Below are 24345 nucleotides of genomic sequence, written 5' to 3' on the forward strand. Positions count from 1 at the left end.
TCACACTGCGCCGCGATGCGCCTGCGCACTAGGTACTTTAAGCTCCCTCCAGCGACCTGTCAGCTCACAATGTCCGAGTGATTGACGGCAGATCCGGACCAATAGCAAGAGAAGGTGGGACCTGAGGACAAGAGGAGGCTCCGCCCACTCCTTGCCGCGAGCCACGCCCCTCCTTGCCGCGAGCCCCGCCCCCCGCCCCCCTCGCTCCGATTCGTTGGAGGACCCACAGCCCAATCGGTCCTCCTGGCCGCCCCCGCTCTTCCTATTGGTCCGGAGCTGCCGGGACGGGTTGTGTGAGCTGATCATGCGCAGCCGGCTGGGGTTGCGGCAGAGAGTGAGTTCAAGCAAGTGGGAGGGAGATGAGTTAATAAAGCCCAGGGCCCATAGGTGGTATACGTACTGAGTGTAGAGTCAGGAACAACTTCTTAGCCGCGGCTTCCACCGCATCCTTGCGGTCCGAATCTCAACAAAGAGCCGGGAGTAGCACTTATAGCTCATAGAATAAAAAGCTCGGTAGCAAGATGGATATGAAATTGGCTGAGTGATAGGAAACAAAGAGTAGTGGTTAATGGATGTCTTTCAGGTTGGAGGAAGGTTTGTTGTGGAGTTCCCTAGGGGTCAGTGTTGGGACCCTTGCTTTTACTGATATAAATGACCTAGACCTTGGTGTACAAGGCACAATTTCAAAGCTTGCAGATGGTATGGAACTTAGAAGCATTGTGAACGGTGAGGAGGATAGCGCAGAACTGCAAAAGGACATAGACAAGTTGGTGGAATAGGTAGACAGGTGGCAGATGAAGGGAAATGTGAAGTGATTCATTTTGGTCGGAAGAATGTCATTGAAGATGGAAGGACAGGTTGGGAGAGTGGTCAATAAAGCAAACAGTGTCCTTGACTTTATTAATAGGAGCATAGAGTACAATAGCAAGGAAGTTATGTTGAACTTGTACAAAACACTACTTCGGCCTCAGCTGGAGTATTGCATCCAGTTCTGGGCACCACACTTTAGGAAAGACGTGAGGGCATTGGAGAGAGTACAGAAAAGATTCACAAGAATGGTTCCAGGAATGAGGAATTTCAGTTATGAAGAGAGATTGGAGAAGTTAGGACTGTTTTCCTTGGAGAAGAGAAGGCTGAGAGGTGATTTGATAGAGGTATTCAAAATCATGAGGGATCTGGACAGAGTAGATAGAGAGAAACTGTTCCCACTCGTGAAAGGATCGAGAACGAGAGGGCACAGGTTGAAAGTATTTGGTAAGAGCAGCAAAAGTGACATGAGGAAGAATGTTTTCATGCAGTGAGTGGTTATGGTCTGGTATGTGCTGCCTGAGAGTGTGGTGGAGGCACTTTCAATTGAAGCATTCAAAAGGGAATTAGACAGTTGTGTGAAAAGGAAGAATAGGCAGGGGAATGGAACTGAGGGAATTGCTGTTTCAGAGAGCCAGTGCAGACACGATGGGTGGAATGGCCTCCTTCTGCACTGTAAGGATTCCGTCACTCAGAGTAGAGACTCCCAAAATCCAGGAGAGGCAGGGAGCGTCTCTAAATGGAGGAGAAATTGAGACTGCTCAGGGAGTGTCTCCAAATGGAGAAGAAATGGGGACTGGTCTCAGTGTCTGTAAATGGAGGACAGTAGGGACTGGGTGGGTTGGGGGGGATTCAGAAACACCCGCAGTAGGCCTCAATAACCCCAATAAGAAGCTCCAGGTCCCATGTTTGCACTGTGCGGGGCGGCAGCTGCGGGACCTCTCCCAGTGACAGGCCCAAGTTACTGACCACCAGCTGTCCAGCTCTTTTTGAAGGAATTAAGGATTAATGAACTGTAATATCAAAGGCCAAATCTCTGAAGAAAACTTAGCCCAATTATCAAGAGGCCTGGGGGAGGGAGGCACCATTTGGGACACAGCACAGGGCAGGAGGTGCCCCTCCCCCACTCTTTGGTAATTAAGAGTTGGTTTATGTTGGGTTTGGTGTTGGATGTGGAACTCGGCCGCTGATCTGTGTAGGTCTTTATTGTTGTGTCAGTAACTTAAAGGGATGGGTTCCAGTAATATGCGGTAACCAAAACTATAACGGAAACTTTGCTAAATCAAACTAAAATGTCATTCCTTGTGACGTTGCACTCCAGTCCCTCTGGTGCTCAGTGTCGATGACTGCCTCAAGCGTACAGGTGGACACTGCGTGCTCCCTCTCCAGGACACCCGGGCGCAGATGTAGCCATGGCAGAGAGGCAGACATTCTTTCTGGACCACCCCCTTGACTGCCTGCTGCCTGGACCTATTGATGGCCACTTTGGCCAGCCCCAGGAGCAGTACTACGAGGAGGTCTCTCGACTTCAATTTCAGTTTATTGCCCTTAAGGAAATTCATGTTAGGTATATTGCTCATTCATTAAAATTACATATGAATAATAACAATACAAAAGAAAATTACCCCATTACAAAAGGTCTGACTTAATTAAAATATATGTTGGGAACTATAATAATCAGAGTCCCAATCATGAATGTGTATCCTCTTCAATTCCTCAGGGTGCCTGTTAAAGGTCCTTATAGAAAAAGGTACGAATGAGTTCAAGAACTTGCTGGCATCTTTTTTATGGGCAATGTGCGGCAGGGTGCATGAATGGCCATCCTGCATCATGAAGCAGGAGGAGAGAATGTTGTGAATTTCAATCCTGGACTGACAGTGATGCCTTTTGTAAACTCCTTTTACAGGGGATTAGAAGGGGAGGATTTTCAAACTGCAAACTCAAACCAAGCATCGCTTCAAGATTTGACAGAATCATTAGATTGATCAGGATCTGAAGACCATCAGCTTTGAATGTGGAAGGGAAAAGGTTTGTTTCTTCTGTTTGTGGGAAAGGATTTCCAGTATCTGTGTGACTGGAAAAGCACTGAGATACACAAAGCCCTGGTTACACCACACCTGGAGCACTGTGTTCAGTCCTGGGCACCACAACTCAGGAAGGATATATTGGTCCTGGAGAGGGTTCAGCATAGATTTACCTGAATGATACTTGGACTCCAAGGGTTAAATGACCAGGAGCGATTACATAAATGAGCCATCGAGTCATTATGGTATAGAAGGAGGCTGTTTGGCTCCTTGAGCCCATTCCAGTTCTCTATTGCAATCCAGTCAGTCCCATTCCCCCACTCTGTCCCCTTAGCCCTGCAAGTTTATTTCCCTCAAGTGCCTACTCCATTTCCTTTTGACATCATTCATCGTCTCCACTTCCATCACCCTCGTTGGCAACAAGTTCCAGGTCATTATCAGTCGTAGTGTAAAAATGTTCATCCTCATATCCCTCCTGTATCTCTTGCCCAAAACCTTATTCTATGTCCCCTAATCTTTGTATTATTAGCTAATGGAAACAGCTTTTCTTTGTCTTGTCATTTATTTAAAGCTGTTGTAATCTTGTGCACCTCTATTAGATCTCCCCTCCTCCAAGGAGAACAACCCGAGCTTGTCCAACCTAACCTCAAAGGTAAATACTCTCGTATCAGGAATCATTCTGGTAAATCGCCACTGCACCCTCACAAAGACCCTCATATCCTTCCTAATGTGCTGAGCAGAACTAGACACAATATTCTAAGTTGTTACCGCACCAGAGATTTATAAAAGTTCAGCAGATCTTCCCTGCTTTTGTACTATATACCTTGATTTATGAAGCCCAAGATCCAATATGCTTTACTAACTACTCTCTCAGTATGTCCTGCCACCTTTAATGATCTATGCACATGAACTTCCAGGTCCCCTGTCCCTGCACACTCTTTAGAACTGTGGCATTAAGTATATATTGCCTCTCCCTATACCTTCTGCCAAAATACATCACCTCACTATGAGGGTTGTATTCACTGGAATTTGGAAGATTAAGGGTTCATTTGATTGACATTTTCAAGATCTTAATTGGAATTGATTGGATAGATAGAGAGAAACTATTTCTGCAGGTTGGAGAATCTAGGACTAGGGGGCACAGTCTAAAACTTAGAGCCAGACCTTTCAGGAGTGAAATAAAAACAAGAAATGCTGGAAATACTCAGCAGGTCTGGCAGCATCTGTGGAGAGAGAAGCAGAGTTAACGCTTCAGGTCAGTGACCCTTCATCAGAACTTTCAGGAGTGAAGTTAGGAAACACTTCTACATACAAAGGGTGATAGAGGTTTGGAACTCTCTTCCACGAACAGCAGTTGATGCGAAATCAACTGGACATTGATCGATCTTTGTTAACTAGAGGTATTAAGGGATATGAGGTAAAAGTAGGTAGTTAGGTCACAGATCAGCCATGATCTCATTGCACGGTGGAACAGGCCCGAGGGGCTAAATGGCCAATTCCGAGAATGATAGAAACTTATAGCACAGAAGGAGGCCATTCAACCCTTAGTGCTTGTGCTGGCTCTTTGAAAGAGCCACACCCCACTTGTTATCCTGTAAGTTCCTCATTCTCAAATACCTGTCAACACTCTTTCAAAATTACTTATAGAATCAGGTTCCAACACCTTTTCAGGTGGAGTGTTCTAGATCCTGACAACTCTGTGTTGGTACAGAAACTGCTGAACTCAATGTTGAGTCTGGAAGGTTGCAAAGTGCCTAATCGAAAGATGAGCTGTTGTTTCTCGAGCTCCCATCGAGCTTCATTGGAACAGTGCAGGAGGCCAAGGACAGAGTGGGACGGAGACTTAAAATGGGAAGTGACTGGAAACTCAGGGTCATGCTTGCAGACTGAAAGGAGGTATTCCTCAAAGTGATCACCCAATTTGAGTTTGGTCTTCCCAATGTAGAGGAGACCACTTTATGAGCAGTGAATATAAAATACTAAATTGCAAGAAGTACAAGTAAATCACTGGTTTCATCCCACAAAACTTTGAGAATAGCCCAAAGCAAGCTACTTTATTTGAAGAGTAAAGGTTACAAAGTAAAGCAAACCGATTGTCAGAATATTAAACTGCACCGCAGCTATGAAGACTATCAACATCAGGTATAAATCCCTCTGTCAAAATGAGTATGGTGAGTCCTGGATGTTATTAACAGCAGCAATAACAGCAGAATGCAACACCTGCAATCACATGCGAGCTCATTGGAATCTCAGCAGGTTAGATGACTGATTAAATCCCTTCCCACACACGGAGCAGGAGAATGGCTTCTACCCAGTGTGAACTCACTGGTATGTATAGAGGCTGGATGACTGAGAGAATCCCTTCCCACACACGGAGCAGGTGAACGGCCTCTCCCCAGTGTGAATATGCTAATGTGTTAGCAGAGCAGATGAGTGAGTGAATCCCTTCCCACACACGGAGCAGGAGAATGGCCTGTCCTCAGTGTGACTGTGCCGATGAGTTTCCAGCTCGGACAGGTAATGAATCCCTTCTCATAGTCCCTGCATTTCCACAACTTCTCCCTGGTGTGACTGCACTTGTGTTTCAACAGGTCGAATGGTCAGCTGAAGCCTCGGCCACACACGTCTACAGTTTCTTCACACTGTGAGCAAGGCTTTTTGCTTGCATGTTCAAAGGCTGATGATATTCAGATGCTGATGATGAAGTGACTCTGTCAGGTCTTGATGTGATGTTTGGTTTGCGTTTCCCACCTGCAATTCCTCCCCTTCTAGCACCCTGTAAAATGAAGTTAAAACAGGAAAAAGGGAGTGAGAGAGGACCCACAAAAGAACAAGGACAAGTTGTGAAATGGAACTGAATGAATCTAGTAATGTGTGAAGCTGACACCAAAAAAAGTGATCATGAAACATGCCGTATGAACATAAAATCCAACTGGTTCACTACTATCATTCAGGAAGGGATCCTGTCACTGGTCTGGGCCTGCACAAGCCTCCAGCCTCGATGGAAGGAGAGAGAATGATGGGGGAAGGGGCAAAGGAGAGAGACTTCATATCTGCTAAATACAAGGTTTCTTTGACAGAACTTCCCAAACCCACAGCCCCCACCACCCAGAAAGGTAAGATCATCTGGTGCATGGGAACAGCATCACCTCCAAAGCACACACCATCCTGACTTGGACATATATCGCCATTCCTTCATCACTGCTCAGTTAAAATACTGTCACTCCTGGCATTGTGGAAGTACCATCACCACAGGGACTGGATAGGTTCAAGATGGAGGCCAACCATCCCCTTCTGAAAGGGCAGCTGCAGATTGGGAACATATCACAGTAAGTACGAAATTCAGAACAGACAATACTAGTTTATTTGGAACATGTTTTCCTTTCTTGTTCCCCCAAAGCTGTAAATCTCTGTCCCACACACTCTCCCTCCTCCCTGTGCTGAAATCCAAACCCATGGCACCATCTGAACCATTTCTTTCCTCTACTGCCAGTTTTCTCCCTCCCTCTACTCTGGCTGGGTTCAGTTCTCCAGCCTCTGTTTGCAGAGTGAGAATAAAGTCAAGGGGCAATGATTTTCTCTCCTGGTCACTGGGACCTTGAAGCCCCGCCCACTCTCTCTGCCATCACCAAGATGGCCGCGCATGCGCCCTGACCCCGTCCTGTCCAAAATGGTGATCAGTAACCTCGCACATTCGGGCCTATCACTGCGGGATAAACCTGGGACCTATGGGCTCTTACTCGGGGCATCAGCCATCTAGCGGAACACAGAGGGGACCCTTGGATCGTATTCAGACCCGAATGCTGTTGACCTACTTTCTAAACCCTGTGGTGGGACACAGCCTCCCCACAATTTGATATCCAGAAGATCCCTCGGGAGTTGGAATATTTATTTATTTCGTTGATTCGTTGTCTGTGGCCACTGCTGGTAAATCCAGCATTTATTACCCTTGAGAAAGTGATGGTTAGACACCTTGAACTGCTGCAGTCCATGTGGTGTAGTTCCATGTGCTGATAGGGAGTTCCAGGATTTTATTCCAGTGAATTTAAATATTTTATATATCTGTTTTTTTTTTTATTTATTCATTCATGGGATGTGGGCATCGCTGGCCAGGCCAGCATTTATTGCCCATCCCTAATTGCCCTTGAGAAGGTGGTGGTGAGCTGCCTTCTTGAACTGCTGCAGTCCATGTGGGGTAGGTACACCTACAGTGCTGTTTTTATTGACTTCGTAGCGGTTAGATACAACTGAGTGGCTTGCTAGGCCATTTCAGAGGGCATGTAAGAGTCAACCACATTGCTGTGGGTCTGGAGTCACATGTAGGCCAGACCAGGTAAGGACAGCAGATTTCCTTCCCTTAAAGGACATTAGTGAAGCAGATGGGTTTTTACATCTTTCGACAATGGTTTCATGGCCATCATTAGACTAGCTTTTTAATTCCAGATTTATTAATTGAATTCAAATTCCACCTTCTGCTGTGGTGGGATTTGAACCCATGTCCCCAGAGCAATACCCTGGGTCTCTGAGTTACTAGTCCAGTGACAATACCACTACGCCACCACCTCCCCCTACAGTCTCTCAGCTTCACTCCAGCTTTGGAAATAAAAGCAAAAGCTGCTGGAAATCCTCAGCTTCCGTGGAGAAACTTTTCATCCAAACCTTCAGCTTTTTCTTATTCATTCATGGGATGTGGGTGTCGCTGGCCGGGCCAGCATTTATTGCCCATCCCTAATTGCCCTTGAGAAGATGGTGGTGAGCTGCCTTCTTGAACCGTTGCAGTCCATTTGGGGTAGGTACACCCACAGTGCTGTTAGGAAGGGAGTTCCAGGATTTTGACCCAGTGACATTGAAGGAACGGTGATATATTTCCAAGTCAGGATGGTGTGTGGCTTGGAGGGGAACTTGCAGGTAGTGGTGTTCCCATACATTTGCTGCCCTTGTCCTTCTAGTTGGTAGAGGTCACAGGTTTGGAAGGTGCTGTCTAAGGAGCCTTGGTGCATTGCTGCAATGCATCTTGTAGATGGTATTGTACGTCAGTGGTGGAGGGAGTGAATGTTTGTGGATGAAGTGCCAATCAAGTGGGCTGCTTTGTCCTGGATGGTGTCGAGCTTCTTGAGTGTTGTTGGAGCTGCACCCACCCGGCAAGTGGAGAGTATTCCATCACACTCCTGACTTGTGCCTTGTAGATGGTGGACAGGCTTTGGGGAGTCAGGAGGTGAGTTACTCGCCACAGGATTCCTAACCTCTGACCTGCTCTTGTAGCCACAGTACTTCTATAGCTACCCAGTTCAGTTTCTGGTCAATGGTAACCCCCACGTTGTTGAGAGTGAGGGATTCGTAATGGCATTGAATGTCACAGGGAGATGGTAGATTGTCTCTTGTTGGAGATGGTCATTGCCTGGCACTTGTATGGGCGTGAATGTTACTTGCCACTTATCAGCCCAAGCCTGGATATTGTCCAGGTCTTGTTGCATTTCCACACGGACTGCTTCAGTATCTGAGGAGTCACGAATGGTGCTGAACAGCTGAAACGTTAACTCTGTTTCTGTCTCCACAGATGCTGCAGGAACTGAACTGTTCTGCTGAGGATTTCCAGAATTTTCTCTTTTTATTTCAGATTTCCACCATCTGCAGATTTTGCATTTGTTTTATTGCTGGTTTATACAGATTTTTTTTTAAAAGATTATTCTTAGGATGTGGACAATGCTGGTTTGGGAGATTGTCAAAATTCTGGTTGAGTTGTGGATTTATGCAGTCCATCTCCTTTGCCCCCTCTACCGCCTCTCTCTTTCTGTCTCTCCCTCTCTCTTTCCTCCCGTAGAGGACAGAGTCTTGTGTAGGTCCAGACTGGGTTGCAGGTTCCCTTCCCTGGAGGACACTAGTGAACTGGTTGGGGTTGTATAACAATCCAGCAGCTTTCATGGTCACTTTTTAATTGTGCCGGCCCCATAAATTACCAGATTCATTCAGCTCCATTTCACAACCTGCCTTTGTGTTTTTGTGGATTCGCTCACACTCTCTCTTTCTTGTTTTAAATTCATTTTACAGGGCATTAGTAGGGGAGGATTTCCAGACTGGAAACTCAAACCAAACATCATGTCAGGATCTGACAGAGTCACCCGATTCATCAGGATCTGAATAGCATTGGCCTTTCACCATGGAAGCAAAAAGTCTCGTTCACAGCGTGGGGAAACCATACTCGTGTTCTGTTTGTGGACGAGGCTGCAGCCGATCATCTGGCCTGTCGAGACACAAGCGTAGTCACACCGGGGAGAAGCCGTGGGAACGTGGGGACTGAGAAGGAATTCACTTAACCCTCTGAGCTGGAAACTCATCGACACAGATACACTGGGGAGAGACTGTTCACCTGTTCCATGTGGGGGGAAGGGATTCCTCAGTCAGCTACTCTGCTGCCACATCAGCGCATTTGAGGCGGCGCAGTGGTTAGCACCGCAGCCTCACAGCTCCAGCAACCCGGGTTCGATTCTGGGTACTGCCTGTGTGGAGTTTGCAAGTTATCCCTGTGACCGCGTGGGTTTTTGCCATAGCCAAAGACTTGCAGGTTGATAGGTAAATTGGCCATTGTAAATTGCCCCCAGTGCAGGTAGGTGGTAGGAATATGGGATTACTGTAGGGTTAGTATAAATGGGTGGTTGTTGGTCGGCATAGACTCGGTGGGCCGTAGGGCCTGTTTCAGTGCTGTATCTCTAAATAAATAAATAAACAATGGGGAGAGGTCATTCATGTGTTCCATGTGTGAGAAGGGATTCACTCCTTTCTCTTCCCTGCGGAGATACTGGTGAGTTCACACAAGAGAAAATTGAAATGCTCTGACTATGAGAACAGCTATAAAAGCCCACATGCACTGAGGGAGCAACAGCACATTCACACTGGTTCCACACAGTTCAGCTGCTCTCACTGCGGGAAAGTGTTCAGGGGATCATCCAAGTTTCTGAGACACCAGCGACTTCACACTGGAGAGAGGTTGTTCACCTGCTCCATATGTGGAAAGGGATTCACTGATTCATCTGTCCTGCAGACACACCAGCGAGTTCACACTGATGAGACCTTTTAAATGTCCAGACTGTGGGAAGTGCTATAAAAGTTCCAGGGAACTGATGTCCCATCAACCTGTTCATACTGACGAGAGACCGTTCAGGTGCTGTCACTGCGGGACTGGGTTCAGGTGATCAGGCAACCTCAGTGTACATCAGCGTATTCACACCGGGGAGAGACCATTCATCAGCTCCGAGTGTGGGAAGTGATTCACTCAGTTATCCAACTTGCTGAAAAACCAGAGTTCACACCGGGGAGAGACTGTTCATCAGCTCCGAGTGTGGGAAGGGATTCACTCAGTTATCCAACTTGCTGAGACATCGGCAGGTTCACACTGACTAAAGACCTTGTAAATGTCAGGACTGTGGGAATTGCTATAAAAGTTTCCAGGGTCTGATATCCCATCAACATGTTCAGATTGACGAGAGACTGTTCAGGGGCTCTCGCTGCAGGACTGGGTTCAGGCAAGCAGGCAACCTCATTGTACACCAGGGAATTCACACTGGGGAGAGGCCATTCACACTGCTCCATGTGTGGGAAGGGATTCATTCAGACAATGCAGCTCAGTAAACATCAGCTTGTTCACAATTTTCTGACTGAGCAGAGCTTTAAAAGTAAAAAGAATCTGCGGAGGCACCAACACACTCTCACTGGGGAGAGGCCGGTCACCTACTCCGTGTGTGGGAAGGGATTCACTCGGTCATCTGCCCTGCTGAGACACCGGCACGTTTACCCTGGGGAGAGGCCATTCACCTACACTGTGTGTGGGATTGCATTCATTGTTTATCGCATCTTACTAATCACTAATCTGTTCGCACTAATAAGAGACAATTGGAGTTTAATCTAAAATCCTGATGGAGATATTTTCATCTGAAATTGATAATGTTAGCAATGATTTTTGTTGTTTTCAATCCCTAAAGATACCAAAAAGAATTGAACAAAACTGTTTGGTTTGGAGTTTGGAATCTTTTAAGATCAGGAAAGTTTTTTTTTAAAGTTCGATGAAGTGACACATCTGGGAATGTTTTGCTCCACCCACTTAAATGAAAGGAGAAATTAACCCCACGGCAGCTGATTTTTAAATTAAAACGCCACACAACTTTGTATTATTGAGTGTAAAATTTATATATTGGACATTATTAAAATTTAAGTTTCTAAATTGACAGATATAATTGGACAAAGTAACCCATTGGGCTTTGGGACAAAGCCACAATGGATTCTTTGCTTTTTTTTTAAACAGCTGACCATAGTGGCATAAGAAATAAGGCAGGTTTAAGAATTTAAGAACTTATCTTTTTGTCTGTCATGAAAATATTTTAAAACTGAATATCGAGAAATAAAGGTTCTTTTGGGAAAAATAAACATTAACAAAACCTGTAACCCCAGCAACATGTATTTAACACTGTTATTTGAATTTGGAATAATTTTGAGATGCAATAAGTCCAGTGTAATTTAGCAAGTTACTTTTAAAAAGATAAAATGTCATCTAAGATAAAGAACAATATATGGTAATGCCTGAAATCAAATAGGAATGTTTGATTTCTGTTTTAAAGACCTGGTTCTGTTTTAAGGACCTTCACATCCTTCCTAAAGTGTGGTGACCGGAACTGGCCACAATAATCTAGTTGGGGCTTAACGAGAACTTTTTAAAGGTTCAGCATAACTTCCCTGCTACTGTACTCATAACCTCTATTTATGAAGCCCAAGATCCCAAATGCTTCGCCAGCTACTCTCAATATGTCCTGCCACCTTCAATGATATATGCAAATGAAACCCCAAGTTCCTCTGTCCCTGCCCACAGTTTAGAACTGTACCATTACATTTATATTGCCTCTCCCTATCCCTTCTGCCAGAGTGCATCACCTCACTAAGAGGGTTGTATCCCTGGAATTCAGAAAATGAAGGGTTGATTGATCATAGTTTTCAAGATATTAATTGGACCTGATAGGGTAGATAGAGAGGAACTATTTCTGTTGGTTGGGAAATCCAGTACTAGGAGGCGTAGTCTAACATTTAGGGGCAGACCCTGGGCCCTGTAAACACGGGCATTAATCCAACCTGGGTCCCATAAACCTGAGCATTAATGCACTCATGGATCCTGTAAACCCAAAGATTAATCCACCCCTGAGCCCAGTAATCCCGAACATTAATTCACCCCTCAACCCAGTAATCCTGAACATTAATCCACCACTGGGCCCTGTAAAGCCAAGCTCTTTATAAATGTGCCTTTAAGTATATATTATCTCTCTCTATGCTTGTGCTAAAATGCATCACATCACAATGGTTGTATTCTCTGGAATTTAGAAGGTAACAGGTGCTTTCAACAAAGTTTATAAGGTATTAACTGGAACTGATAGGATAGAGAGAAACTCTTTCCGCTAGTTGGGAAACCTAGTACTAGGGATAATAATATAAAAGTTAGAGCCAGACATTTCATTAATCCACGCCTGGGTTTACTAAACCTGAACATTAATCCCCTCCCCCCCCACCCCCGGTGCCCTGTAAACCCGAGCATTAATCCACCCCTGGGCCCTGTAAACCTGAGCATTAATCCACCCTTGCGCCTGTAAACTGGAAATTCAATCTACCTCTGGGCCTGTGAACCTGAGTATTTATCTACCTCACAGCCCTGTTAACCTGTTTGTTACTCCACCCCTGGGCCTGTAGGATTAAACATTAATCCTTCCATTCTATACAGAAGCAGAATTACAGCTCAGAAACAGGCCATTCGGCCACACTAGTCTGTTCTGGTGTTTATAATTCACATGATCCTCCTAATTACCAATCTAATTACCTTGTCCCACCCCATATCCCTCTTTTCCCTTCTCCTCATAAATGTATTGCGCCTCCCCTTAAACACATCATTGCTCTCTGCTTCATCCACTCCACGTGGCAGCGAGTTCCACATTCTCACCACTCTGAGTAGAGAAATTCCTCCTAAGTTCTCTATTTGACCTGTTAATTTCTGTCTTATATTGCTACCCACTGTACTGACTCACTGATAATTTTAAAGACCTGTATCAGATCTCCTCCTAGTCTTCTCTTTTCCAGAGAAAGGAGCCCCAGCCTGCTCAATCTTGCTGGATAGTAGCATCCTCTCTGGTGACATCTTTGTAAATCTATTCTGCACTTTCTTCAGTGCTTCAATATCCTTTTTTAATATGGAGACCAGAACTGCTCACAGTCCTTCTAAGTGAGGTTCTCTATAAATTTAAGATTCCCTCCCTGCTGTTGCAGTGTATTCCTCCAGAAAAGAACATCAGCTCTTTCTCTGCTCTCTTATTGACTTGTGTTGCTCCTTTTAGTGATTTATGTGGCTCTGTTCCCAGATCTCTCTGCTTCTTGACTCCATTTAGTTTCTTACATTCTAACCAATAACTGGCATCCTTATTCCTTCTCCCAAATTGAACCAGCTCACATTTCAGTGTGTTAAATTTCATTTCCCATTTATCTGTCCAGTCTGACAGCCTGTTTATGTCTTCCTGGATTTCAGTGCAGTCCTGCACATTATTAGTTCTATGACCCAATTTGGTGTCATCTGGACATTGCAAAAACATCCCTCTCAATTCCTGAGACCAAATGTGGCAAAGAAGTCCCATTGTACTTCAACCATAGTTGATGGCCCTGGCACTCGAGTATCTATATAATTTATTTAATAATTTTGTTCATTGCCTCTCCAGCCCCAATTTCCATGGGATGAAATGAAAATAATCGTCATTCAATATTTGGAGCTTTCAATGGAAGATTAATTACCCAGGATCCCCTGTGGGTCAGAAAGTCTTCTATCAATGACTACAGGAGCCCAGTGTGCTTTTGACTTCTTTTCGTTTGATTGGACCACATGTTTTAGATCATGATCCAGAACCACGGTAATTGTTAAAAGAAGCAATGAGAAAAAACTGTTTTACACACCGAGTGGTTCGGATCAGGAATGCACTGCCTGAGAGCATGGTCGAGGCAGATTCAATTGAGGCCTTCAAAAGAGAACTGGATAATTATCTGAAGAGAAAAAAATTGCAGGGCTGTGGGGAAAAGGAGGGGGCAGTGGGACAAAGTGAGTTCCTCTTGCAGAGAGCTGGCTCAGGCAGGGCGGGCCGAATGGCCTCTGTTACAACTGAGGCAGGGGGAGTGCACTGTCTTTTCCAATTCCACTTTTCCACGGGTCATATTTATTTTATTTATTTATTTAACATGTTTACCCAGTTACTGATATGATCAATCATATACTCTACTCCTTATTCCAAAATTAAACACACCAACCAGCTTTCTTTAACAACAAAATTATCTGTTTATTATAAAAAAACAAACACTTATCCAGTAATGAAGCATAGCATTAACACACAGATTGAAATATGAAAGTTCCCTTTTTACCTTCATCCCTCACACAAACACACACCACCTACCTGTACTAGGGGCAATTTATAATGGCCAATTTACCTATCAACCTGCAAGTCTTTGGCTGTGGGAGGAAACCAGAGCACCCGACGAAAACCCATGCGGTCACAGGGAGAACTTGCAAACTCCGCACAGGCAGTACCCAGAATTGAACCTGGGTCCCTGGAGCTGTGAGGCTGCGGTGCTAACCACTGCGCCACTGTGCTGCCCTGTTCCCCAGCAATGGTAAAAAGAGGCCCTCCCACTTGACCAAGCAAGCCTGGGTGGAGGTAGCAGCGGAGGTTAGTAGCCGTGGGGCCATCCGCCAGGAGTGGATGCAGTACCACAAGAGGATGAATGATGTATTGCGCTCCGTAAAGGGAAGTGGCACTTTATTGCATGGATCTGCTGAACCTGGGTGTCCCACACAGAGAGTTACATGTGTGCCACTGCCATGCCAAAGACAGGGAGGTCAGGCAGGGAGGAATGTTGCTACATGAATGGCTGCGAGTATGAAAGAACTCACCCTTGTTTGCACCTACATGAAAGGCTCAGTCAGTAGTACAGACTGAACTTCCCCCATCTTTGGGTCCAGCCCCTGTTGTGACATGTATGGTGTTGTCGTTTGGCAATGTTCAATATCTACTTCCTTGCTCTTAAAGGTTAAGAGGGCTCACAATACGCGTGAGACATCCAGGAGTGGTGGCGGGGTACCTGACCTATGTCCGCTTACACAGGCCCTGGAGGAGGCCCTGGAACTAGCAGCTATCCATGTAGAACGTGCCATAACTGAAGTGGAGCTCAGGGTCCTGGATGAATAGACAGCAATTTGATAAACACAATGATGATTTAGGACATTTTATTGTTTGAGACAATGCTGTCATAATCGTTAAACATGCACCATAAAGACTGACATTGTGGTCTTCACATTGTAACTTTCAGGTCGATGCTCCAAATCCAAACCACAGGCCCTGGAGTCCTCCCACACCTCTGAGGAGGAGACATCCTCAGAGGATGCAGTGTCCCATAACACTCCCGCACCTTCCACCTGCGCAGATACACTCACCTCAATCCAATCGGCATTAGAATCAGGGTCACAAGCTGATGAGAGCACTGCACACATGCCTGAGCAGCTGACTGAGGCTGAGACAGCCGAGGCCTGTAACAGTCAGAGGACTGTGGGTGTGCAGGCCCATGCTGAGCCCCAGTCTAATGATAACCCTCTGGTATTGACAGCACAGGGCCTGCTGGAGATGCAGCATCAGTCATTGCAACATCTGGTGAAGATGCCTCAGGCCGTGCGCAGCCTTGAGCAGGCGATGGGGGAGTCCATCCAGGCCAGGACAGCTGCCATGTCCCAGGCATTTGAGCACATGACTTCCTCCATGAAAAGGATGGCAGTCCTCTTGCAGAGCCAGATTCCAATGCTGACCTGCATACTCTCGCCATGGCCATGAACTGGACGCAGCAGTGGAAAGGCAAGAGAGGGACCAGGGTCTTGGAGATTGTCCCTGCTCCTGGTCCTTCCTGGGAGAGCAGCGAGGTTCCTATGAGCCTTGAGAGGGAGGAGGCGAGCCTGCGCACCATATCTGGGGTCCCTACTCAAGATGATTCCAATGTGAACACCAGCCTCTCAGCGCCTTCAGTGGTGAGTCAAGTTCCAGCAGCCACGAAGTCTGAGGAGTGTTCTGCACTGATGCAAGATATCCCCCAGCTAGCAGGGGCCCTCCAGGCCTCGTGCGCACAGAGGACGACCGCCAAAGTCATCCACAGCCAAAGGACAATCTGATCAGCAGACTTCTTCCAGTCAGGCTGCTGGCACAGAGGTGGCATCGCAAGGTTTTCAAAAAAGCTGCGTGACTCAAATGGGTCTGCATGGGTGACACTCCAATGTATAATTGACTCTCACTAAATGTGCTTCGTTAATATGTGTCTCATTTTAACTGTCAATGATGTGTGCCAACATGTACCAATCATGATGGGGGAGCCCAGCATATCAGTGCGAAAGATAAGGCTGAAGCATTTGCAACAATCTTCAGCCAGAAGTGCTGAATTGATGATCCATCTCGGCCTCCTTCTGAAGTCCCCAGCATCACAGATGCCAGACTTCAGCCAATTTGATTCACCCCGCGTGATATCAAGAAATGACTGATGGCCCTGGATACTGCAAAAGCTATGGGCCCTGACAATATTCCGGCAATAGTACTGAAGACCTGTGCTCCAGAACTTGCCGCACCACTAGCCAAGCTGTTCCAGTACAGCTACGATACTGGCATCTACCCTGCAATATGGAAAATTGCCCAGGTATGTCCTGTACACAAAAAGCAGGACAAGTCCAACCCAGCCAATTACCGCCCCATCAGCCTACTCTCAATCATCAGTAAAGTGATGGAAGGTGTCATCAACAGTGCCATCAAGCGGCGCTTGCTTAGCAATAACCTGCTCAGTGATGCTCAGTTTGGGTTCTGCCAGGGCCACTCAGCTCCTGACCTCAACACAGCCTTGGTTCAAACATGGACAAAAGAGCTGAACTCAAGAGGTGAGGTGAGAGTGACTGCCCTTGACATCAAGGCAGCATTTGACCGAGTATGGCATCAAGGAGCCCTAGCAAAACTGAGTTCAATGGGAATAGGGGAAAACCCTCCGCTGGCTGGAGTCATACCTAGCACAAAGGAAGATGGTTGTGGTTGTTGGTGGTCAGTCATCTCAGCTCACGGAAATCACTGCAGGAGCTCCTCAGGGTAGTGTCCTAGGCCCAACCATCTTCTGCTGCTTCATCAATGATCTTCCTTCAATCATAAGGTCAGAAGTGGAGATGTCTGCTGATGATTGCACAATGTTCAGCACCATTCGTGACTCCTCAGATACTGAAGCAGTCCGTGTAGAAATGCAGCAATACCTGGACAATATCCAGGTTTGGGCTGATAAGTGGCAAGTAACATTCATGCCACACAAGTGCCAGGCAATGACCATCTCCAACAAGAGAGAATCTAACCATCTCCCCTTGACATTCAACGGCATTACCATCGCTAAATCCCCCACTATCAACATCCTAGGGGCTACCATTGACCAGAAACTGAACTGGAGTAACCATATAAATACCATGGCTACAAGAGCAGGTCAGAGGCTAGGAATCCTGAGGCGAGTAACTCACCTCCTGACTCCTGAAAGTCTGTCCACCATCTACAAGGCACAAGTCAGGAGTGTGATGGAATACTCTCCACTTGCCTGGATGGGTGCAGCTCCAACAACACTCAAGAAGCTCGACACCATCCAGGACAAAGCAGCCCGCTTGATTGGCACCACATCTGCAAACATTCACTCCCTCCACCACCGACGCACAGTAGCAGCAGTGTGTACCACTGCAGCACAGTGGCGCAGTGGTTAGCACCGCAGCCTCACAGCTCTAGGGACCCGGGTTCGATTCCAGGTACTGCCTGTGTGGAGTTTGCAAGTTCTCCCTGTGTCTGCGTGGGTTTTCTCCGGGTGCTCCGGTTTCCTCCCACAAGCCAAAAGACTTGCAGGTTGATAGGTAAATTGGCCATTATAAATTGTCACCAGTGGTGGTAGGGAAATATAGGGACAGGTGGGGATGTTTGGTAGGAATATGGGATTAGTGTAGGATTAGTATAAATGGGTGGTTGATGTTCGGCACAGACTCGGTGGGCCGAAGGGCCTGTTTCAGTGCTGTATCTCTAATCTAATCTAATCTACAAGATGCCCTGCAGCAAAGCACCAAGGCTCCTTAGCCAGCACCTTCCAAATCCATGACCTCTACCAACTAGAAGGACAAGGGCAGCAAATACATGGGAACACCACCACCTGCAAGTTCCCCTCCAAGTCACACACCATCCTGACTTGGAACTATATCGCCGTTCCTTCACTGTTGCTGGGTCAAAATCCTGGAACTCCCTTCCTAACAGCACTGTGGGTCTACCTACCCCAAATGGACTGCAGTGGTTCAAGAAGGCAGCTCACCATCACCTTCTCAAGGGAAATTAGGGATGGGCAATAAATGCTGGCATAGCCAGTGACGCCCACATCCCATGAATGAATAAAAAAAAATGTCTCCTCCCATTAGATCATTGGACTGAAAGAACTTCCAATGTATGGAATAACATCATTCACATGCCAGTATTACTCATGTGCCTCTCCATGGCTGCAGTAACATAGATAGTGACTCAGTCAGCTGCTGCCAGTTATGGTGGAGACAAAGATGTTACAGATGCAGCCAGCTGCACAACAGGTGAACAAGGGTGGTGTGTGGCATGTACAACAGATGGTGCACTTCGGGGTCTAGAGAAGCATTGATTAATAAGGCATTGTCGTGTATCCCTTGCTCACTGCTCACCCGATATGCTGTGCCTGGATGCTCTCTGTCCTCCCATGCGCCTTTCCTGCTGCAAGCCCTCTACATTCTCATTGTCCAAGGAGGAATCCAGTCTACGTCTCTCCTCATCCTGCAAGGCCTCCCCCATATTTAGTGCAAAGTTGTGCAGAGCACAGAAAATTACAACTATACAAGCTTTCTGGTGCATACTGCAGGGGCCCACCTGATCTATCCAGGCAGCAGAAGCGCATCTTCAACATGCTGATCGCCTGCTCAATGGTGGCTCTTGTCGCGCCGTGGCTGGCATTGTATCTCTCCTCTGCATTACTGGTGGGGTTTGTCACCGGCATCAAGAACCATGTCTGCAAGGGGTTTCCAAGAATCCACCCCTCGATCTCAGCCAGTTCAGTGAACAGCAGCAGCACCTGGGACTGGCACAGGATGAAGGCGTCATTGCAGCTACCTGGAAAGCGGGCTCAGATTTGCATAGTGTGCCACTATGATCACATACCAGTTGCACTTTGAGCGGGTGGATGCCCTTTCGGTCGAGGTATGCAGCTGGTCGCCCGGTGGGAGCCTTGATGGCCACATGGGTGCAGTCTATGACCCCTTGCACCTATGGCAATCCTGCAATGGAGCCAAATCTGATGGCCCTCTGGGCCTGACTCTCAGGGTCCGTCCTGAAGTGTACATATTCACTGGCCCTCCTGTACAGGACATCAGTGATCTCCCTGATCCAGTGGAGCACTGCTGACTGTGTCACCCCACATAAGTCACCAGTGGGTCTCTGAAATGATGCAGATGTGCAGAAGTTAACAGCCGTTGTCACTTTGAGGGTCACAGGTATAGGATATCCACCAAAGCCCATCGGCTGCAGGTCATCATTCAGCAGTTCACAGAGATGAGTCACCACCTCTCTCAACATCCGCAGTCACCTGACATCGGCACTCAGAAATCTGCAGGTATGTCATGCAGCACCTAGAGATGTATGGCATTCTGTAGTGCCGACTTTGCCTTGGGGGCTGCTGCTGCTCATGACCTGGGGCTTTCAAGTGGGCTGCCTCTTGGGTCTGCCTCCGGTGAATATGGCTTCTTACGGACTGTGGAGCAATGAATACAGGATGAACGATTTGCATCTCAATGTTACAATTAAACTTGGTTCCTTCAATACTTCAAAGGCACCTAACAGGGCAAAGAATGATGTGGATTGGTACTTCAGGTGTGTACATGCATTGACTATATGGTGACGCATGGCATTGCCCGTCTTAACTTTCACTAAGAGTGGGGCAGCATGATCACATTCAGTTTGTTACAGTTGTGTGGATTGGCCCATCAGCTGCATTACCTTTAACCGCCTACCATTTGTGGCCCCCACCCCATACAAAGGGTTCCTGGAGTGCCATTGTTCCTTCACTGCCCCAAACATTCACTGGCGCAGAGTGGCCCCTTTATGGAGGGAGTGTACATGGTGCCTCTATTACGTATGCAGAATTGTTCTCCCTTTAATGCCCTCCCCCACCCACCTCCATTCATGTATGCAGAGTTGAGACCCGTCTCGCAACACTCACCTTCACAGGCTCTGAGCACCTCTGTTCTGCCGGCTTTTATCAGTTGGGGTTACAACCGAGGCGGGAGCAATGCACTGTCAATTCAGTCCTGTCACTCCACAGGTCGCAGCATATTATTAAAGTTTTCCCACCCAAATGGAAAACAGCCACATTAAACACTCTAGTAACCCCCAGAATAAAACAGATCAAACCAGGTATCTTTAGACAACAACAAATTAATTATTTATTAAAAACTAAATCATATACACAATTAAGATAAACCTATGTCTAAAGACCTGATAACTTCTTATTTTAACCTAACTCCCCTCCTGTCCCTCCCCCCATACACACACGTACACTCAAAAGAATCATGGTTAACCAGTTTCTGTTAAAAATTATGTTTTAAAATGTAGTTGCTTCTTAAGAATAAATAAACAACTGGCATATAAGTCTTTGTGGGTTATGTTCCTGATGGGTGAGGTATTCTTATGTGAAAATAATCAAATGCCACTCTTAGTCTCCATGCAGATTTGATGAAATAGTCTCTTAGTAGATAGACATTCAAAGCACTTCGGCTGCAGCAGGCATCAAACAGTTTTTTCAACGATGAACACAGCAATAGGTCTACTTGAATTTTAAAACCGACAGTCTCTCAGTCGAAACTTTACTTCAGTAATACAAATAGTCTCATGGTCTCTTCAAAGGGTTTTTTTTTTATCCTTCGGCAACTAACTTGGTCTGTAGCTCCTTGCAGAATTTCTGCTGAGAAATAGACACCTCTTTTCTTCAGTAAGCATGTTTCGCTAGTGAGTCGCTCAAAATTGGTTTCAGTTGATTTTCCCCACACAGTTAAGTTGAAACATTATACCATGAGACCTCTCTCCTGCTGTGGCCTCGGTAACAAGTGCAGCTGGCAACCTGTGCCTCAGAAATCTAAAAATTTCTCTCTCTGTCTTAAAGGTACACTGTTATAATCTGAGGAGAAAATAAATATGGTTCCGTGACAGTCAGGAATGGGAAGGCACGTGAGAGATGCCCGTTCAGCTCAATATTCAAAACTGTTTGGTAACTCGCAATGGGATGCATAATGCGGCGTGGTAAGTATCTCTTTACATATCTATTTGGCGAACCTGTCGCCGAGCAGCGGTGGCAGGAAACACCACCAGGCCTCGCCGCCGCCGCCGGCAATATTGGGGCCAGGCCTTCCCAGCGTCAGGGTGCATGGCCACTGTTTTTTTTCATGTTTGTGCTTTTGGCTTGGGCTTTCATTATTCTGTCATTTTAACACCCTCTCTGCACTAATGCTTTGTCTTTCACCACACCATTAACGCCTTTGTCCCATGACCTCCTTGTCAATTATTCTCTGTGACCTGCTGTCCTATCAACACCTTCACTTTTGTTCTCTTTTGCCCCACCCCCACCTTATTTGCTTAAAACCTAATACATTTCTAACCTTTGCCAGTTCTGATGGAAAGTCACTGACCTGAAATGTTAACTGTGCTTTTCTCTCCATAGATGCTGCCAGACCTGCTGAGTATTTTCCAGCACTTTTTGTTTTATTTCAGATTTCCAGCATCGACAGTATTTTGCTTTTATTATCCATGGAATTTTTTCAGTTTTCCTAAATAAATCAATATCCATAATTCTTACATACGAATCCTCAAAAAAATGTAAAAAATAGAAGCACTTTCATAACATCTCCATCCTTCGAGGAATGAAATTATTTCCTGCGGTGCATTGCCCAGATCTGAATGTAGTACTCCAGATGGGGTCTATGCAGAACTCTGTACAGCTGGAACATTACTACCACCCATCACTGGTTACTAAGTGCTGCTGAATAATACTGTTGATGACCCTCTCTGCTGCTGATTTAGAACAGCTGATCAGATGGTTATTGGCTGGTTGGATCATCTTCACTAATATAATATTATGTGTTGTCTGGCCTACCGACATCTACCTTGCAGAGGTTCAGCGCCAACTCACAGACACTTCTTCCAACTTCCCCCTGGACCATGACCCCACCACTGAACATCAAGTGACTGCCCACAGGACTGACCTCATCCCCTCTGGAGATCTTCCCTCTACAGCTTCCAACCTCATAGTCCTGCAACCCACTTCTACAAGCCCGCTTCTACCTCCTTCCCAAAATCCACTAACAGGACTGTACCGGAAGACCCATTGCTTCAGCCTGTTCCTGCCCCACTGAACTTATTTCTTCCTATCTTGACTCTATCTTTTCTCCCCAGTCCAGTCTTTTCCCACCTACATCTATGACTCTTCTGATGCCCTACGTCATTTTGACAATTTCCAGTTTCCTGGCTCCAACCGCCTCCCCTTCACTATGGACGTCCAATCCCTCTACACTTCCATCCCCCACCAGGACGGTTTGAGGACTCTCCGCTTCTTCCTTGAACAGAGGCCCTACCAGTCCCCATCCACCACCACCCTCCTCCGCCTGGCTGAACTTGTTCTCACATTGAACGACTTCTCCTTCAACTCCACTCACTTCCTTCAAGTAAAAGTGTTGCTCTGGGTACCCACATGGGTCCTCGTTATGCCTGTCTTTTTGTGGGATATGTCAAACATTCCTTGTTCCAGTCCTACTCAGGCCCCCTCCCCAAACTCTTTTTACGGTACATTGATGACTGTATCGGTGCCAGTTCCTGCTGCCGCCCAGAACTGGAAAACATTATCAACTTTGCTTCCAATTTTCACCCTTCCCTCACCTTTACATGGTCCATCTCCGACACTTACCTTCCCTTTCTTGACTTCTCTGTCTCCATCTCTGGGGATAGGCTGTCTACTAATATTCATTATAAGCCCACCAACTCCCACAGCTACCTCGACTGCACTTCTTCACACCCTGCCCCCTGTAAGGACTCTGTTCTATTCTCCCAGTTTCTCCATCTCTGACGCATCTGCTCTGATGATGCTACCTTCCATGACAGCGCTTCTGATATGTCTTCCTTTTTCCTCAACCAAGGATTCCCCCCCACTGTAATTGACAGGGCCCTCAACCATGTCTGGCCCATTTCCTGCACCTCTACCCTCACCCCTTCCCCTCCCTCCCAGAACCATGACAGGGTTCCCCTTATCCTCACTTTCCACCCCACCAGCCTCCACATCCAAAGGATCATCCTCCGCCAGTTCGGCAACCTCCAGCGTGATGCCGCTACCAAATGCATCTTCTCCTCCCTTCCCCTGTCAGCATTCTGAAGGGATCATTCCCTCTGCGACACCGAGGTCTACTCCTCCATAACCCGCACTTTGTCCCCTTCCCACGGCACCTTCCCCTGCAATCGCAGGAGGTGTAATAATTGCCCATTTACCTCCTCTCTCCTCACTATCCAAGGCCCCAAACACTCCTTTCAGGTGAAGCAGCGATTTACTTATACTTCTTCCACTTTAGTGTACTGTATTCGCTGCTCACAATGTGGTCTCCTCTACATTGGGAAGACCAACGCAGACTGAGTGACCGCTTTGTGACACCTCAGCTCAGTCCAAAAGCATGATCCCGAGCTTCCGGTTGCTGGCCATTTCAACAATACCCCACCCCCCACTCTCATGCCCACATCTCTGTCCTGGAATTGCTGCAGTGTTCCAATGAACATCAACGCAAGCTTGAGGAACAACACCTCATTTACCAATTAGGCACTCTACAGCCTGCCAGACTGAACATTGAGTTCAGTAATATCAGAGCATGATGGGCCCCCCTTTTTATTTTTAGTTCTTTTTTCTTTTTAATGTGTTTATTTTATTTTAGTTTGTTTAGTTTGTTTCTACTGAGCCTACCCACTTTTTCATGTTTGTGCTTTGGCCCAGTACTGTTCATTTTTCTGTCAATTAACACAATCTCTGTACTATTGCTTTGTCTTTCACTACACCATTAACATACCGTTTGCCTTTGCTCCATGACCTTCTGGTCAGTTATTCTCTGTGACCCTCTGTCCTATCAACACCTCTTTTGTTATCTCTTGCCCCACCCCCGCTTTACTTGCTTAAAAATATTAGATTTCTAGCCTCTGCCGGTTCTGATGTAGGGTCACTGACCTGAAACGTTAACTCTGCTTCTTTCTGCACAGATGCTGCCAGACCTGCTGAGTATTTCCTGCATTTCTTGTTTTTATTTCAGATTTCCAGCATCTGCAGTATTTTGCTTTTATTGTTGGATCTTCTTCACGCCTCACTGACTGAGGTACTTATCTGC

General features: G+C 46.5%; 1 protein-coding gene across 5 annotated transcripts; it reads left to right on the forward strand.

The window, feature by feature from the left end:
• Positions 1 to 286: 286 nt before the first annotated feature.
• On the forward strand, positions 287 to 11234 carry LOC137381310 (gastrula zinc finger protein XlCGF8.2DB-like). 5 transcript variants are annotated; one of them, XM_068053683.1, is made up of 4 exons: positions 287 to 334; positions 2714 to 2835; positions 5423 to 6160; positions 8880 to 11234. In XM_068053683.1, exon 4 carries the CDS (start codon positions 10297 to 10299, stop codon positions 10732 to 10734), a length of 438 nt encoding a protein of 145 aa, XP_067909784.1. In that variant the 5' UTR covers positions 287 to 334; positions 2714 to 2835; positions 5423 to 6160; positions 8880 to 10296; the 3' UTR covers positions 10735 to 11234. The 5 variants fall into 5 exon arrangements, with proteins under 5 accessions (XP_067909784.1, XP_067909782.1, XP_067909783.1 ...); XM_068053681.1 differs by lacking the exon at positions 287 to 334 and adding an exon at positions 884 to 1254; XM_068053682.1 differs by lacking the exon at positions 287 to 334 and adding an exon at positions 1613 to 1940.
• The last annotated feature ends 13111 nt before the right edge of the window (positions 11235 to 24345 follow it).

Source organism: Heterodontus francisci, chromosome 22 (assembly GCF_036365525.1).
Source record: "Heterodontus francisci isolate sHetFra1 chromosome 22, sHetFra1.hap1, whole genome shotgun sequence".
Classification (NCBI taxonomy): Eukaryota; Metazoa; Chordata; class Chondrichthyes; order Heterodontiformes; family Heterodontidae; genus Heterodontus; species Heterodontus francisci.

Excerpts from the sequence above, each read along its gene's own strand:
- LOC137381310 (XM_068053683.1), top strand. The coding sequence starts at position 10,297 with ATGTTCAGATTGACGAGAGACTGTTCAGGGGCTCTCGCTGCAGGACTG.